The sequence below is a fragment of the Poecile atricapillus genome, chromosome 7, assembly GCF_030490865.1.
Source record: "Poecile atricapillus isolate bPoeAtr1 chromosome 7, bPoeAtr1.hap1, whole genome shotgun sequence".
Classification (NCBI taxonomy): Eukaryota; Metazoa; Chordata; class Aves; order Passeriformes; family Paridae; genus Poecile; species Poecile atricapillus.
The window spans coordinates 32685597-32704104 of NC_081255.1; the positions used below are offsets into that span (position 1 = coordinate 32685597).

General features: G+C 47.1%; 1 protein-coding gene across 5 annotated transcripts in view; it reads left to right on the top strand.

The window, feature by feature from the left end:
• DNAJC6 (DnaJ heat shock protein family (Hsp40) member C6) overlaps positions 1–17345 on the top strand; it is a 42774-nt gene extending 25429 nt beyond the window's left edge. For 4 of the 5 annotated variants that reach the window (XM_058842970.1, XM_058842971.1, XM_058842969.1 and 1 more), the window contains 15 exons: positions 739–861; positions 2824–2957; positions 3508–3702; positions 4723–4840; positions 5374–5453; positions 5610–5803; positions 5900–5980; positions 6607–7050; positions 8393–8545; positions 9295–9363; positions 9967–10101; positions 11857–12114; positions 12847–12992; positions 14009–14185; positions 15110–17345. In XM_058842970.1, the coding sequence (XP_058698953.1) occupies positions 739–861; positions 2824–2957; positions 3508–3702; positions 4723–4840; positions 5374–5453; positions 5610–5803; positions 5900–5980; positions 6607–7050; positions 8393–8545; positions 9295–9363; positions 9967–10101; positions 11857–12114; positions 12847–12992; positions 14009–14185; positions 15110–15211 (2409 nt within the window). In that variant the 3' untranslated portion in view covers positions 15212–17345. The remainder of the gene's footprint in view (positions 1–738; positions 862–2823; positions 2958–3507; positions 3703–4722; positions 4841–5373; positions 5454–5609; positions 5804–5899; positions 5981–6606; positions 7051–8392; positions 8546–9294; positions 9364–9966; positions 10102–11856; positions 12115–12846; positions 12993–14008; positions 14186–15109) is intronic. The other variant, XM_058842968.1, reaches the window with a different exon arrangement.
• Positions 17346–18508: the final 1163 nt, after the last annotated feature.

An 18508-nucleotide genomic window follows, 5' to 3' on the forward strand; every position in this document is an offset into this window, starting at 1 on the left:
AACCAATTCTTCAGCTGAGGACAAGCCTCAGGACATTTCTTTTTTAAATTTCTTCTGGCCAGAAATGCCTTTTTTAAAAAAAAAAACATATTTCAATTAAAACCAGATGAAAGGGAGATGTCTGTTGAGGGCTATTTGATGTGCTGCTTGGGACTGCAAGGGCTGAGGAATAAGAACCAGACACACTTCAGGATTTGTGGGGTTTCAGCTCTAAGGAGCCATTCATTTTCCTGGCTCATACATTAATATTCTTACACAGATTGGATTATTATTATTTTATTTTTTTTTAACAGAACTTTCCCTTTCATCAGTTTAATATCTGTCACACAGGGCTTGGAAATCCTGTGGCCCAGAACGATTCAGAACAACAGATGCTCAGAGCCCTGTGCAAATCAGAGCGGTTTTTAGGGACTCTTTGTACAAAGGCTTTAGAAATCAATGCCAGACCAGAGCGTTGTGAAAGAGCCCCTCCAGATAATCTGATGTGAAATGTAAATTCTGAAAAATGTACAGCCAGGAACAACACATCAGCCTGATGTTATTTCATTGAGAAAGCTTTCCTGTCTGCCTCCTCACAACCCACGGCGGGCACGGCGCGGAGTTACGCACGAGGAGGGGTGGAGTAGGCTTCCAGCACGTAACTCCGGGTTGTAAAGGACAAGCAGATTTCTTGGCAGGGAGAATTTGTAGAGCAGGGCTTGTTCAAAGCTGTTTTTGTGGTTGGTGCCATCCCTGCAGGTGTCTGAGTGTAGCTGGCCTGTCCGGCAGGCGCCCAGCCTGCACAACCTCTACGCTGTCTGCAAGAACATGCACAACTGGCTGCAGCAGAACCCCAAAAACGTCTGTGTCATCCACTGCATGGTGAGTGCACCCCACATGGTGACTGCACTGCATGGTGAGTGCACCCCACAGCCACCTGTGGGGCTGGGGAGTCTGGATCACGCTGCCCATGGAGTGTCTGGAGTCTGTGTGTGAGGATGGGTGGGATTGATCCAGAGGAAGGGACATCATCACCCAAAGCTCAGCTGGAAGAGGATCACTGAATGAGAATGCAAAGCAACAGAGGTCAAAAATCGTTCTCTAGGAGGGAGGTTTGAATTTCACCCAGCTTGCTGTGACTTGCACAGGGTGCCCAGAGCAGCTGGGGCTGCCCCTGGATCCCTGGCAGTGCCCAAGGCCAGGCTGGATGGGTTTGGAGCAGCCTGGGACAGTGGGAGCTGTCCCTGTGGTGGCTCTGGGTGGGCTCTGAGGTTCCTCCCAACACAAACCATTCTGTGATTCTGTGATTTGCATTTTCATCTAAGGAATGAAAGGAAATGCAGCCTTTAGACTGGAGGGGGCTGGAAATCAGGCAGAAAACACAGACCTGGGAGTTCTGAGCTGTGAGATGGAGATTGTTGAAGGCTCCTGCCATCAGGAGTGGTCAGGCCTGGCTGAAGGACCCAGCTGCCTCTGCTCAGAGGGATATAATCCCCAGGGATTATTCAGCACTGGGCAGTGCTGCGCTGTGTGAGGGCGCTGCGATCCTGGATCACTCCTAATTTACTCCATCCAACCTTTCACATTGACAGCAATGCCCAAAAGCAGAGTTCTGCTTTGCTCCTGGAGCCTAAATTAAACCAGGAGGCTGTCAGCCCTGATCAGCAGAAACTGAGGGGGAATGGAGGAAATGACTGATCCCAAATTGCACAGAGCTCCCACGTGAGCCTGCCATTTCTGCCTTGCACAGCACAGCCAGCGGCTCCGCCACGTAAATTCCCTTCAAACAGAGAGAAGGATGCGCTTGATGCCTCCAATCCTGGAAATCCAACTCAAAAATCCAATTCCTTTCCTGTCCTTTGAGCAATGGATATCAGGATAATGGGATAAAGGACAGGGAGTCCTTCCCAACAAGGCTGCAGAAACCCACTTAGTTGATATGAACCTAAGAGATCTTGTCAGAAACAACTGTCGGGGGCTAAACTTGGGAAAAGCAAACAGCCTGCTCATGTCAGCAGGTTCCTGGGGCCTGGATCAGCTCCAGTACAGAAAACCCTACAGAAAATGGCTGGAATGCCTAAAAGGTGCCTGAAAAAAAACAATTGCAAGGAGCAAGAGTGGTGAGGCTTGAGGAGTTGTGGATTGCCCATCCCTGGAAGTGTTTGAAGGGGTTTGGAGCAATTTGGGATAGTGGAAGGTGTACATCAGGAACCCAGGGTGCTGGGAATACACTGATTTTCTCCTGCTCTTCCTATATTCTTGATCTATCAATGTGACTCAGCAAACCTTCCCCCATAATCACCTGAAAAAACCCCATCAGGAGCAATCTGTAAGCTCAGAGCTGTGGAGGTGTTTGGGTGAGGGAGCCTGGATTTTTTGTTTGTTTATCCTTTTCCAGGATAAATTTCGATTAGAGGACTGACTGCAGCTGCAGGATGGGTGCACTCTGACCCCTGTGGTCACTTCCAGGCCTATGTTTGAAATAATTATAAAATTACAGCTGGGGAGCAGCCACAAAACACCAACATTTGCAGCCAAAATGTTCTTGTGGGCTTTCCAAACAAGTGCAAACCACCCTCAGCTTTGGCTGCTCCCTGGATTTTATCTTAGCTTTGATTGTTCACTGAAGCCCTGGGTGTTGAACAAATGACACAGAACACAAAATTCCTCCCCATCTTGTGTTCTCAATCCTAGCCTTTCTGGATAAATGATATTTTGTGGAGTACATATTCATATATTCAGGAGGAGGTATATATTCTTCAGTTATATTCAGGAGGAGTGGAGAGTTGGAATTTAAAGGATCTTTCTGATACAGTTTTTCCTCTCTGTCCCTTTCCTTGCCAGGACGGCCGTGCAGCCTCAGCAGTTCTGGTCAGTGCAATGTTCTGTTTCTGTCACCTCTTCTCTCATCCTGGCCCTGCCATGCAGCTGCTGAACACCAAGAGACCTGGGATTGTACTGTGGCCATCTCACAGGAGGTACAGTAGCCAGGCTCAGCACTGCCAGCTCCGTTCCTCGTGCTCAAAGCTGCCCAAAGAGCCGGCAGATGTGCTGTGACCCCAGGCGCAGATCCCAGAGTGTTCCTCAGAAATGACTGGGGATCAGGTGCTGGAAGAGCTTGCCCAGAGCAGCTGTGGGATTTCTGTCCTTGGAGATCCTCGCTGGGGCATCACTCCCATCACAAAATCAAGTTCTGAGATGGAGCTGTGAAGCTGCTCGTGCTCTGAGCAGAGAACAGGCCACCTGCAGATCTTGAAACCTGAATTACTCCGCTATTTTATATTATTATATATATCTGCTCTTTGCAGAGGGTGGGATTAGATGGCTGCTGAAGGCCCTTCCAACCCAACCATCCCATGCTGAAGCTGTGGTTAACAGGGTGAATGAATCCCTCTCCTGTGCCAGCTGCAGGGATGTTGGAGCACATGGAACACTCCCAGCCCTCTGAAATCCACTGGATTTTGAGGCAGATTTTGGGTAGGAAATGAAAGAAATGGAGATTTCAGGCCTGGTTTTCTCTGCCTGCAGGTACATAGGATACATTTGTGACCTAATAGCAGACAAACCTGTCATCCCCCACTGCAAACCACTCACCATCAAGTCAGTGACCCTCAGCCCCGTCCCCTGCTTCAACAAGCAGCGCAACGGCTGCCGGCCCTTCTGCGACATCCTCAGCGGAGAGACCAGGATCCTCACCACCTCCCAGGAGTACGAGAGGATGAAGTGAGTTCCTGTGAGCCCCTGCCCTCCTTGGCAGCTGCATGCAGCCACTTCCACTTTGCTGTGGAATATCTGAGCTGCACTCATGGCCTGGCTGCTGGTAAATGGAGATGTTCTCTGAGAGTTAGTGCCTGGGGTTGAAATAAACGGCCAGAGGGAGTCTGAGGTTGGCAGGAATGGGATAACTGCCCAGACATCAGGATCTGAGGTTGGCAGGAATGGGATAACAGCACAGACATCAGGATCTGAGGTTGGCAGGAATGGGATAACAGCACAGACATCAGGATCTGAGGTTGGCATGGGTGGGATAACTGCACACAGATCAGGATCTGAGGTTGGCAGGAATGGGATAACAGCACACACATCAGGATCTGAGGTTGGCAGGAATGGGATAACTGCACACACATCAGGATCTGAGGCTGGAAGGAATGGGATAACTGCCCAGACATCAGGATCTGAGGTTGGCAGGAATGGGATAACTGCCCACACATCAGGATCTGAGGTTGGCAGGAATGGGATAACTGCACACAGATCAGGATCTGAGGTTGGCAGGAATGGGATTTACTGCACACACATCAGGATCTGAGGCTGGCAGGAATGGGATAACTGCACACACATCAGGATCTGAGGCTGGCAGGAATGGGATAACTGCACACAGATCAGGATCTGAGGCTGGAAGGGGTGGGATAACAGCACACACATCAGGATCTGAGGCTGGAAGGAATGGGATTTACTGCACACAGATCAGGATCTGAGGTTGGCAGGAATGGGATAACTGCACACACATCAGGATCTGAGGCTGGAAGGGGTGGGATAACAGCACACACATCAGGATCTGAGGTTGGCAGGAATTACGATACCTTCCAGTGCTCTGTCGGTTCCTCCTGTGGAATATTTCTGTTTTAACCAAGCTGAACACTGAACGCTCCTCCTTGCTTGGCCTGGAGGAGGCGAGAGCTTTGATGTGGACACGTGGTGGAAGGGAGCTTAACCCTTCTACCTTTCCTCCTCTTCCCCTCCAAGAGAATACCGTGTGCAGGAAGGGAAGGTCCTGATCCCACTGGGAGCCACCGTCCATGGAGATGTTGTTGTCTCCGTCTACCACATGAGATCCACCATCGGGGGACGCCTCCAAGCCAAAGTAGGAGCTGGTTTCACTTCTCTTGTGGAGGCAGTGTGGGGAACTAAGAGCTGGCTAAACATGGAATCCCCATCATTTCCCTGAGGATTTAGTTGAAACTTGAATACTTTGAGTATTCAAGTTGCAGAGTGGGCAGTGAATATTTTCCTCCTCTCTGTTCATTACTGGTGCCCTTTGCTGTGTAAATGACATTTCCCTGAGGCCTCTACTCTGAGTGAAATGGTTTTATGTTTTTTGGGACACAAACCTGCTGCTCCAATGTATTCAGTGGGAACAGCTTCATTTCATTGCAAAACTGATCCCAGAAATAAAGAGAAGCAGGGAAAGAAGGCCTGTTCCTCCTGAAGGAAGGTTTTCTGCTGTACAGAGGCTGCAGCAGCAGGGTTGAAGGCAGATGGAAATATTGGGAATACTTGGGAATATTGAGAAGGAAATATTGCCTGTAGAAGAAGCAGAATGAATTAAATTATGCAGCAGTTAAGATTGACTTTGTTCGGTCTGGTTCTCTCTGCTTTTTCTTTTTTTCTTTTCAGATGACCAACACACAAATATTCCAAATTCAATTTCATACTGGATTCATAGCCCTGGGAACAACCACTCTCAAATTCACCAAGTGAGTGTTTGAAGCTGAACATTGATTAAACATGTTGCATAAAAACCTGATGAAGGCTGAGGGAGAACAGTCACAGCCTGAATTTACTGAAAGCCTTTTTATAGCTTTCCAGAAATATTCTTCCCTTTTAAACTGGACCACTCTTGTCCTCTTTAGGCCTGAGCTGGATGCCTGTGACTCTCCAGACAAATATCCTCAGCTCTTTCATGTTGTACTGGACATAGAAATACAGTCTGCAGACAGACAAACTGAATTAACTCCCCCATGGGAGAACTTCACCACAAAAGACATCAATCCCTCCATTCTCTTCTCCTCCCACCAGGAGCACCAGGACACTCTAGCTCTGGCAGGTAAGAGCTGCACAGATTTATTCCCTTTCCACGATTTCTTCGTGCTGAGCTGGGTTTTGTTTAATTCCACCTCTCTGGTGCTCTGCTGTGCTGCAGGTAGAGGTGCCACGGATTCCCCCCAGGATAACATCAGGAACGTTGGGCAGAGCGCATTCTTCTCCTCTCTCAGCTGGCAAGGTAGGCAAGGCTTGCTCTTTAGAGTCAAATCTGCTCCAAAGAACACAAAAACTCCACTTCCCCTGCCTGGAGCACGGAGTGAGCCTGAGGGACCCCACTGCAGCACGTTTGCTGTTAGATCACAGAGCTGATCACACCCTGACCTTGCAATGGAGTGGGAATTCCTTTCCTGCAACGTCCTCTTCAAACTGAGCCCTGTGGGACCATTGTTGACACAGCTCTAGGGTGAACCTTCACCCGAGGCCTCCTTCATGCTAAAACTTGAAATAAATAAGCCTTGATGAGAAAATTTAGGTTAATCTTGGCAAAGGAATCATGGGATCGTTTAGGTTGGAAAAGACCTTTAGGGTCATCAAGTCCAACCATTCCCCAGCACTGCCAAGGCCACCACTGACCACGTCCCCAGGTGCCACATCCTCCATGGATGGGGTCCCCAGCTGTGCCAGGGCTGCAAAACCCTTTTGGGGAAGAAATCTGCCAGCTTTTATTTTAAAAAGCAAAATTATTTTAGCCAAATGCTGCTGTGCTATTCTCAGCTTTCTGTTCTGCTTGTAAGCTGATTTTTACGGGACCTTTGTGATGACCGAACTAACAGCTGCCTAATTTTATTTTCAATCATCATTTAGATCAGAAATCTGACAAAAGTAGCTCTCACCCCACCTCAGAGGATCGAGCAGCGTTGGTGCATGAGGAAAGCGAACAGTCAGATGACGAACTCTTGTCCCTTTCCAGTCAGCACAGTAACGCCAGCGGTGACAAGCCCCACGGGACACCCAAACACAGCAAAAAGCAGCAAGAGCCTCCAGCAGCACCTCCCCCTGAGGACGTGGACCTGCTGGGCCTGGATGGCAGCCCCATGAGCAAGAGCTTTCCCTCGCAGCCCAGCGCTGCCCCCTCTAACTCTGACCTGCTGAATGATTTGTTTGGGGTGGCTGGGCCGAGCTCCCAGAGCCCCGCTGGAGCCGCTGCTGAGGAGGTTTTCCACGTGGGGGGACCCGGATCTGTGCACTCGACCCCGCGGCGCTCGGCGGCTTCGGCGTCCCCGTCGCCGTCCCCGAGGGTAGGAGAAGGTAATGGTGGCTCTGCTGAGCGGGGGGACTTGGGCTTGGAGGATCCCAGGGGGGATCTGCTCTCGGCTACCCCCGTTTCATGGGGGGGTCCCAAGGGGCCTCCTCTGGTGCATCCTCACCAAACCACCCCTACTGGGGATTTGGAGGCTCCTCACACCAACAGCCACTGGAGATCCTCAGTTTCGCCCTCATTATGTGTCCAGCAGTGCACAAGAGTTAAAAAACAAATCCTCTGGGGGTTTGGGTAGACCTACAGCACCATGAGTTGGATTTCTCTTTTAACTTAGGGGGTTTGGAGCTGTGAGAGTGATCCTGGAGTAGGAAATAGAGAGTTTCTGTTTCTTCCAAGACCAGGCTGCAGGAGTGGTTGGATAGGTATTAGGAGAGAGATCTTTTGAAGGATAAAGTGGAGCAAGTGCAAAGAGAGAGGAGAAGAATCCAAGTTTCAGTGGAAGGAATTGGTCACTTGTACCTGGAGAAGGTTGTCTTGCTGTGGCTGTTGTAGGCTCAGTCTGAGAACTCTCATCCACGAAGTGCAGCAACAGATCAGGAAAAGATTTAGGGATTGATGAGCTCTGCAGAGCCAGAATCACACAGCCCAATTGTCCCAAGGCAGGAGAACAAGGATAAGAGCTTGGGAAATGAAGAGTGGTGACTGAGTAACACAAGTAATGAGCAGCATCATTACCAGAGTGCAGAGCTTCCTTCTACAAAGGATTGTACCTTTCAGGATGCTTCTAACTTTAAATTTGTCCACAAGAATCTGAGTGAATTCACAGGAGTTTCTTTTGGCTGAATTTGTTGGGGTTTTACAAGAAAGAGAGAAGCCTAAACAAACTGATCAAAAATGGAATTTGAGAAGAACTGTATTTTTGTAACAAGTGATGTAGGAAAGATAACCATTATTTTCTAAAGCTGTTTCTAAAAGTCCTTTTATCCCCAGCATGGATCACCTTTGCCAGCCTGAAATTATCCTGAGAGGAAGCAGGAATGGCAGGAATTGCAGCAGGGCAGTAAATCCAAGCTCCAGCCTGTCTTCCCCCCTGTACTGGCAGTTCAAACTCCATCTGAAGTGCCTGAACACTTTAATACTCACTTTGCCTGGCTCTAAATTCAGCCTCTCTCAGGAAATGAGAGATGGGGTCAGTTTGTTGCCATGAGCGAATTATGGGGCTCTTTAGGTGCCCAGAATTTGGGATATTGATGCTCTCCCACAGTCTCAGGCTGTCTCTTATTTGCTACCTGCAGGCATCAGATTTCCTCTCCCCACAGCATTCCCTTTCCCTGGAGCACATTCCTGGTGCAAGTTAATGATTTCCTTTTCTCAAATATGTTTTCACAGCCACTGCCTTTGATCCATTTGGAAGCAGCCCCAAGCAAACCGGTCCAGACCTCCTGGGTTCCTTCCTTGGCTCCTCAGCTGTCCCTGGAGATCCTTTCCTTCAAGCCACAAGAAGCCCTTCACCAACGGTGCACAGCGATCCCTTTCACATGGGTAAGAAAGGGGAGGCTCTTCCAGGGTGTTTAAATAAATGTAAAATGTTGCTTTGAAATAGAAATGGAACCATTAAGTACAGACTGATGCTTCCCATAAAACGACTCTAAACCACAGGAACCCCGTGGAACAGGAAAGAGCTTTTTGTCTCTGGACTTAAAGAATATTCAGCATCTCAAGTGTGGTGGGATGAGCTGAGTTGTGCTCAGGTCTTAGGCTTAATTAATAGGCTATTTATATAAGTACAAAAAGAGGCCATGAAGAAAGTCTGCCCACATATTCCTGTGGTTCTGAGGTCTCCTTTGAACCAAACTATCGTTAATTGCACTAAACACAGCCGTATTTAGAGAAAACAAACATCCCTTGGTGGTTTTAGTTGCAGGCACCAATTTTCTTTAGCTCCAGTACTAACCCTAACCAAATTCACAGCTGAATTCGACTGAAGAGAAGGAATTTTCTTCCATTTGTTTAAAAGTTCCCTAATTTCCTCCTCCTCACCCCAAAAATTTAACGTCTAGCCATGTCTGAAACACATTCAGTCATGGACTTGTTTGTGCCTGGTCGTCTAACACGGGAGTATCTCCCTGGAAAGTTGGAAGGGATTTTAAAGATCATCCAGTGGATGATCCTGCCATGGGCACCTCCCACATGAGGCTTTTAGAGTTTGTCCCAGTGGCTTCTGGTGGGCACTGGGCTGTGCTGGTGTTGCTGGGCTGCTTTGAGATGCTGATATCAATCATTCTCTTCAGCTTCCAGCACTCCAACGGTTTCCATCCAACCAGATGTTTCCAGTGGTTGGGACTGGCCCAATAAAGCAGGTATGTGGCATAAAATTCAGGGTGCTTAGCAAAAAAAATAACAAAACCAAAACCTTTAAGGAGCTCTGAGAGGGGAGAGACAGAGGGAAAATGTGACTGAAAAGAACAGGCTTCCTCTAAAGATTTCCATCTTAATAAAAATCTGGGTTTGTTTCCTCAAGAGCTCAGAGCAGGACAGGTGAGGGTGTCCAGAGGTTGTTCCATTCCATACAGAGCCATGGGAAAAATTTGGGAAGCGCTGTGCATTCCCAGGATGCCACTAAATGTTTGCACGATTCTTTCTAATCTTGGGAGAGTGTGTATGGCCTCTCAAAGTTGCTTCCTGAAGGCTTCTAGTTCTTAAAATATATCCATGTGTCACAATTCCTCTGGTGGTGCAGACAGTCTGGGAACATTCCTGCTGCTATTCCTAATTGGGAGTGGGAGTGCAACAAGTCTGAGGCTGCTGAGGAACCTGACAATGGTACACTCAATTTTAATAGCAGTCTTCTAATATGTGGCTGAGTGCTGGGGAAGTGCTGCACTCATATCAAACAGGAGGAAAAATGTTCTTTTTTCTTTTATATATATATATATTTTTTTTTTTTTTTTTCTCTTTTTAAGGTGGTCTAGGAATGGGAAGTAAGTCTGCTGCCACCAGTCCTACAGGATCCCTCCACAGCACTCCCACTCATCAGGCTAAACCCCAAACATTGGATCCATTTGCTGATCTGGGAAGTCTTGGAGCGAGTTTAGCAGGTTTGTACCCCTTATTAAAAAAAGGAAAATAATAAATTACCAGCATTCTTTTAGAGAAATAGGCTGAGCAGCTTGGTATGTGTGGGGCCTCTCAATCCACCTGCGTGTCAGTGCTGCTGCCAGGCTTTCCCTTCTGCCTGATTCTCTGTAAACTCCCACAAATCCGTGCTTTTCCTGATCCCTGGTCAAAAAATGTGCTGGCACCGTGCAGGGAGCTCAGCAGGCTCCACGGATTGTAAAGCACCAACCTCTGATAAGTCCAAACACGCTCTGCCTGAGGATGCTCTGTCTTCAAGTGCTGTTACAGGCCTGGGAGGAGAATTTGGCTCTGCAAAGCTGCTGGGCTTCTTGAGGAATTGCTTCCTTCTAGACTTGAGTCATTTTTCTGCTTTGTGGGAGAATTGATCTGCCTCTAATTTGCAGTATTATCTAAAGGTGGGGTATTTGTACCCAGCTACAAAGCTTGACTGCTTAGAAAAGCCTTTTCCCTTTGTTTTATGTCATAAAACAATCAGCAAACCCTCAATCCCAATGCTGAAAAGGCACTTCTGAGAAATCATTGAAGCTTTCCTTAAAGCCCAGCATTGTCTGAGTGTGATAAATAGATTTTTCTTGCCTTTGTTGCTGCCTTCAGCTCTTTGCAAGCCCTTGTGGTTTGGTGTGATGTTTGTTTTCCCCTTTGCGTCAGCCCCAGCATGGGTCTGGAATTAGGTTTCCCAGTTCCCTCTGCTGGATTTCAGGCTGCTCTGCAGGAGCAAAATAAAAAGTCTGCCAAGCCCCACGTCAGAGCCACCCAGGTCCTTTTAAAACACGCATTCTGTAGGAGAGCAGTGGGGTTTAAAAACAAACGGCTCGGCATCCCCAGGATATTTAAGCACATTTTTGCTGGTCGTGACTAAATCGAAAGCACTTCATCCAGTTTCCATGACACGTTTCCAAGCTGGGAGTTGAGTGTGAAATAATAAAACATCGACCTGTGGGGTACCTCCCACAAACACCACCAGAGCTAGAGGAGCATCCCCTAAAGCAATGAGGTGCTGGGACACATCTCTGTGCATGGTTTTAATCAGCACAGAGTGAGGAGATGCGATTTCAACACCACCAGCTTGCTGTTGGCACTGGCACAGGCTGCCAGGGAGCTTCCTCATCCCTGGAAGTGCTCAGGACCAGGCTGGATGAGGCTCTGAGCAAGCTGGACTAGCAGAAAATGTAATGGAACTGGATGAGCTCTAAGGTCCCTCCCAAATTTATTCATTCTGTCATTCTGTGCTGCCACCATCAGCACAGAGCTGTGGCTCCGTGTTAGCTACACCCAGCTTTCCCTGTTTCCCTGAGCCACCGCCAACTCCTCAAATCCTCATTCTCGCCCTGAAAACTAAAGCTTTCTGACAATGTTTTCATAGTTTTAGTTATTTTCCCATGGAAGTTCTATAAACAGAAGTTCTTTATCACATTCCTTCTAAGAAATGTCTTTTGATGGATGTTTCGCATGACCGGTGTGATTGGGAAGGTGGTAACTTAATTATCCAATCCCTGGTGATTGTCAAGAATTTATAAATCCTGGAGCCAGAGAATAAAGGTTCTTCTTTCCTGTTCTAACACTGAGAGGCATTTGTGTGAATAATTTCGTGTCCTTTAGCGACAAGCAACCTCGGGGCAAAAAACCACTCTGCAAAAGAATTGCGGCAGAGCCGAAAGCAGATCTTTGGTTGGATCAGTTCCCAAAACTGAATTCCCTGTCGTTGTTCTCCACAGGTGGGCCCTCGTTCGCCAGCAAGCCCACCACGCCGACGGGCATGGGCGGGGGGTTCCCGCCGTCGCCGCAGAAGCCGCCGCCGCAGCCCATGGGGGGCAGCGGGTGGCAGCAGGGCGCGGGCTACGGCTGGCAGGGGGCACAGCCCAAAGGGCAGCCTGGAGTGCCCCACGCCTCCCCACAGAACAAACCCAACTACAACGTCAGCTTCTCGGCCACGGGGGCGCAGGGAGAGCGCGGAAAAGGAGCCGCCAACGTCGGTAAGATGTCGGGATTGAGCATCCTTCGGATGTCGCTTTGGTTCGCGGGTTAGGGCTAAGAGAGTCGGTCACGGGGATTATTTGGTGCTTTGTGCTGTCCTAGATGCTGAAATTTGCTGTTCAGGAAGTCCTGCATTCCAAATGAGCTTCCAAAATAACCCTGGAAGTGTCCAAGGCCAGGTTGGACACAACCTGGGGTAGTGGAAGGTGTCCCTGCACATGGCAGGGGGTTGGAAATGGATAAACTTTAAGGTCCCTTCCAACACAAACCATTCTGGGATTCAATACTACTACTACTACTACTACTACTACTACTACTACTACTACTACTACTACCACCACCACCACCAATAATAACAATAAAAATAACAATAAAAATAATAATAACACCTTAACACTACTACTATTACTACTACTATTACTACTACTACTAGTACTACCACCAATAATAACAATAATAATAACAATAAAAATAATAATAACACCTTAACACTACTACTATTACTACTACCACCACCACCACCACCACCAATAATAACAATAAAAATAACAATAAAAATAATAATAACACCTTAAAAATAGCATTAAGCAACATCTTCCATGAGAACCTGCACGTTCATTAGCACTGGGAGATTGTTAATGTGATTAACCGAAGGATGTATCTTTTGTAGAAAGCCAGTGTTAGATGCACCCATGCTATGATAATAATTTCAAATCTTTTCGGTTTTCAAGATTCCAAGCCAAAAGTGTCTGCAGATTTTGAAGATTTATTATCTGGTCAAGGGTTTAATGCTCACAAGGACAAGAAGGGCCCCAAAACAATAGCTGAGATGAGAAAAGAAGAAATGGCAAAGGAGATGGACCCCGAAAAACTAAAAGTAAGCAAAATTCTTCATGACGTTCTCCCAATCATTCGATGTCCTCAACAGATTTAAAACTCCAAGGTCACATTTCTGTCCTCAACCAGACCACATCAACAATGGCTTGCTCACTGTCACTGTCTGGGCTGCAGCTCTTCCACAGCACTCCAGCCCTGATTAGCAGGCACAGCTAATTGAACTAATCCTCTGCCTCATTAATCCTGCCTGCTTTGGAATTCTCTCATCTCTCCTCAATAAATTGCCAAACTGCAGATCTCTTATGAAAGGGAAGGGAATTCAGTCTGTCCTGCTCTGTATGTGGTACATGAGACCACAAATTGGAATTACAGAAGGAGGGAGAGCTCAGAGGGAAAGCTGCAGCACAAGCCAAGCAAAGTTCTAGAAAACAGAATGATCCTCTCAAAATTTCCTGGTTTTAGCCTTGTGGGAAGGTTTTAACCTCTGGGAAGTGACAGCAACCATGCTGAACACCACCATCAGCCACAGCAGCTGGACAGAGGTGAGGCCATGGAGTGGGCAGGAGTTTTCCCAGCTCCCATTTTTATCCTCACAAAAGCTGTGGAGTCACTGAAGCTCCCAGCTGATTCGACCTTCCCAATATAATTCTCTTTGCTCTGGTGCGTTTTTATTTCATTGGGGGGGCTCAGCCTGGAAATGTAAAATCTATTCATGCTTTGGTTTTCACATTTACATTTTAGCTTAGCTGAGCTTGGTTTAGGTGTGCAATTAACCTTGCTAAAGCACCAGACAGTTAAACACTTAATTTGTCTTTTGACTATTCCATCAAGCATTACTCAGTGTTTTAGCAGGGATGTTGCTCAAAGTCTGTGTTAACTTTCAAGCAGTGATATAAAAATTAATGACAACTAGACAAAGGTTTTCTGAAGGTTTTCTAAAGCACAGAAAGAAATTGAAGATGCTCCTCAGGGACGCCGCTATTCAAATGAAGAAACTTTATCCTGGTGGAATATCTAATGAGAGGCATAAATAGAGACTTACCCTCCTTTCTGCAGGTCCTGGAGTGGATTGAAGGGAAGGAGAGGAATATCAGGGCACTGCTGTCCACCATGCACACGGTGCTGTGGGCAGGGGAGACCAAGTGGAAGCCTGTGAGTATGGCAGACCTGGTGACTCCAGAGCAGGTGAAGAAGGTGTACAGGCGGGCTGTGCTCGTCGTTCACCCCGACAAGGTAAGGCCGGGCTGCCTCCACCTGGGGGGGGAAACTGTCAGCATTGATTATGAACTCCTGGATGGGATCGCTGGGTTTATTGGGCAAACAGCTCTGTAGAAAGTGGGAGCTCATGATTTCTGCTGGTTTCTGAGAAGTTGAGAACTCTGAACTCATCCCTGGAAGTGTTCAAGGCCAGGTTGGAGCAACCTGGGATAGTGGAGGGTGTCCCTGCCCACTTTAAGGTGCCTCTCAACCCAAACCAGTCAGGGGTTTTGTGAAACCACTGCCAGCCCCAAGACTGTGCCTGGAACCTGCTGCTTCAAGCAGCAGAAATTCAGAGCTTTTGTCACCCTCACTTTGACTCTCAGCTCAGCTGTGCTGCTGGACCACAGCTAAAGGAGATCCAAACCCAACTCCTCCAATGGAACCATCAGGTTGTGTGATTGCCCAGCTCGTGGCTCGTGCTCTGGCTGCTGCCACTTGCTGACCCAGGAGCAACAGCTCCATCTGGGACACCCCATGAGGAGGAGGAAGCTTCCACGTGGCAGGGAATGGAGGCCCTGAGAGTCTCGAGGCTTGGGAGGATGTGGGCTGCCCGAGGATTGCAGGAATTCTGATTTCATCCAGGAGCTGTGTCAGGTGGCAGCTCTTCCCCTTCCATGCAGGTAAAATTCCTCTCCCAGTGCCAAGGTTATATTTATTATTTAGGAGGTTACATTTGTTATGCCCATGGGACAGTGTTTTATCCCACTGGGGGTTGTCAGCTCTGAGGAGCAGCCAAGCCAAGAGATTCTTAAGGAAAGCAGAACTCCAGAGTCACTTATTTTTGTCAAGGAAAAAGTGAAAATTCATGGAACTGCTTGGGAATCTGCTCATGTCCCAGCTGTTGTGGTTGGCTTTGGGAGCTCTGATATCGCTCTTCTCTCTCTGTTTTTATTCCAGGCTACTGGGCAGCCATATGAACAATATGCAAAGATGATATTTATGGAGCTAAACGATGCCTGGTCAGAATTTGAAAACCAAGGACAAAAGCCCTTGTATTAGGTACTTTCTCAGCCTCCACTCCAGACCCGTGCTAGTGCTTATATAGTCTCTTGTCACAAATGTCACAGATCAACCAAACTCCGGCTGGAAATTCAGAAGTTTCAGAAAACTAAGAGCCTAATACTTATCATGAAGAACATGAGAAATGTTTCCTAGTGCTTGTCTCCAGAATCCTGAGCTCAGAGGAACTCTGGCCATCTGGCTCACCCTACCAGAGCCACAGGGTTACAGTTTCTGGTAACTTTTCTATTTTAGTTTGGATTCCAGTGGGACAAGAGAGAACACATACTGGGAAAAGGTGGAATTGGTCTGTCTCCAACAAAGTGTAGCTGGTGAATTTCCTACTTTTTTTTTTTGGTGTGGTGTGATATGGCAACGCTTCAGTTGAGTTCAACAACTGCTGGTGAGGCCCAAACTTCAATGTACATTTTATTTTTCCTGGGTTTGGATTGAATTATCCAGTTGAAGTGCTCAGCTGTGGTTTAGGCACACTCCTAACAGTCACCATCTTAATTGCTGCTTAATTGCTCATCTAGTGTAGTCTGGCTGAAAAGAGCCAAAGCTGGATCCTGGGTTGGGTCAGTGAGGCAGCTGCCCGCTGCTTTTGCATTAATGCTGTGCTTCCCCTCGCGGTCCCGCAGTGAAATGTGCAGGCAGAATTCCTCAGCAAGAGCTTCGGGAGGCAAGCAACGAGCCCTCGATTCCACAGCCCCTTGCTGGGTTTGTTTAGCGGCAGTTTTGGGGGAAAGGGTGAATCCATCTTGTCCAAGTGAGGAATGAGCACGTGCTGCATTTCCCATGGTCCTCAGCAGCAGCTTGAAACCATCAAACTTAAAACATCAAACCAACCACTTAAAATTCTGCTGGGAAGGTTTAGAAACTTCCCACTTTCTAGGTAACACTTCCCCTCCTGAGGATTGAGAACTTTTTCCCAGCCCACTTGTATCACCTTTATGCCTTCATCAGCTCCAGAGCACTTGGCCAAGGCTCTTGGCAGGCTGAAACCTGTTGCAACTTCATTTTTCAGATCGTGGTGTACAAGCTGTCACACAGACATCCACAGACCAGGTCTGATTTCTGAGGTCACTCCAGTGCAAATTGATTATCTTAAAAGTTTCTATTGGACCAAAGCAATAACATCACAAGGAAATCTCTCTGTTGCTGAAGCTGAAGCAGCTTTCCTAGCTCAAAAGAAATTCAAAGTTCACCCCAAATTCCGGTGTTTTTCTGTAGAGTAACTAAAGCTAGCAGTTTCTTTACCAACACCTATCTGTATTTGAGGGATACTCAGAAGATGGGCAGGAAATAATGTGTATTTACTGCCTCAGGAACAGGTTGCCATCGGACGTGAGTCTTTAAGGCTGGTGGTTTTCAAGACAATCCACTACTTGTTGCACTTACATTTTCAAGTGGCAAAGCTATTACTGCAAAGACAGTGTGTCAAAGTACATGGCTTTCTGTATAAAACTCATCCTTTTGTTGTACTGGTCCATTATTTACTGCCATTAACTGAAAATGTGAAACCAACACATAGGTCTCCTTTTATATAAAAGACCTTAAGATAATAGTAACAAACTGGATGTTATTTATTAATGTTTTGATCCAGTACGTGCTTGTCTTATTTAAAGAGATAACTGGAATGTGAATCATGTTCCTGTGATTTGTTGGTTTATTGTTTCTCATTGACATTTGTAGATATTGTGACCTATGCCAATATAATAAAAAGGATCTCATTACTATAACGTACTTTTTTTTAATGATGAAAACCTCATTAGCTTTGTATCGAGTTTGTCACGGCACATAACTCTGGATACTCATCCATTCACAAAATACAAATCCATCATTAAAATTTACCAAAAAAAACCCAACCCCACCCCTCTACCCCACTTTAAGCTTTGATTACTTCCATCCCTAATGTTTTTATGGATGCATGAAAGTATTAGGACGTATGTATATCCAAATAGTTAACTAAAAAAAACCCCATTCTTGTCATATCTGGTAGTGACAGAGGTTATCAATGTTCAGGTTTACTGTTTGACTAAATTATTGTAATTTTTGTAAATACGGTATATACTCGATGAAATTGTGACTGGTCTAAAACATTTGTATATACATTAAAAAGCTCAAATTAACATATTCAGGTATCTTTTGTGCTTGTGACCACGAGGTTCAAGTCCTACATCTGCTCCTGTGTGTGAGGGGTGGCGAGTCCTGGCTGGGTCACTTTTATCATTATCCACAGGTTGCCATTCCAGGTGCTTTTCCCAAATTATTTGGAAATAACTCGGCATTGCTGTTCTTAGGCTACTGCCTTCAGAGACCCACAGCCAAAGAAGTCAGCGAACATAACATTTTTCAATATTTTTTTGAAGCACTTAGTGGATTAAGCCTGTTTTAATAAGCCTTCTGGCTCAAAATTACTTAAAGTAATGAAGAATGGGGGAAAAAAAATGGATCAGTGAAGAGCTGAGGAGGTATCTGAAGGTATCTGGGGAGGGTTACTGAAAAGGTTGTGCAAAATCTCTCTCTAAAACGCTTTTCTTGGGACAAAAATGCTGTTATTGGGTCAAAAAGGTTGTTTTTGAGGAAAAATGCGAAAGGTTCTTCTTGGGGCAAAAAGGCCATCGCTGAATTAAACAGGCCATTGTTGAAACAAAAAGGCTTCTCTTGCGTCAAAAATGGGAGCTCCAAAGCGTCATCTCAAAAATCCAGGGCTTGAAAAACACGGCTCTAAAAACAACTGTGCCTTTCTTAGTGTGGATTAGCAGAAAGGTGGATGATGTAGGTCCTGAGGTGGCCCTGCTTGAGGCAAACGCGGCCCAGCTCCATTTTTTGGGGTGAAAACAGCGCTTTTCAGGAGTACCCACAAAACGGCAGCACCTGAGGGGCGGGAGCTCTTTAAAGCGGTGTTTGTGGATTCAAATCGCAGCTGCGCACAGACAGACGTTTCTTACGCACAGCTATGAATTTAACGCACACACATATACATTTATTACCCCTATAGGGAGGTTATATATCGAACCACACCCGTTTATTTGCGAGGGTTACGTGCGTTAAACCCCACCCCGCCGCCGTCCCCTCACGACGCCCCGCCCCCTGTCGCTGTCCCCTCACGACGCCCCGCCCCCTGTCGCCGTCCCCTCACGACGCCCCGCCCCTTGGAAGCTGTCCCCTCACGACGCCCCGCCCCTTGGAGCTGTCCCCTCACGACGCCCCGCCCCCTGTCGCGAGCGCGGGCGTGGCGGGAAAAGGCGCTCCCGCCCGCCGCCCGCCCTTTTAAAGGCTCGGTCACGTGAC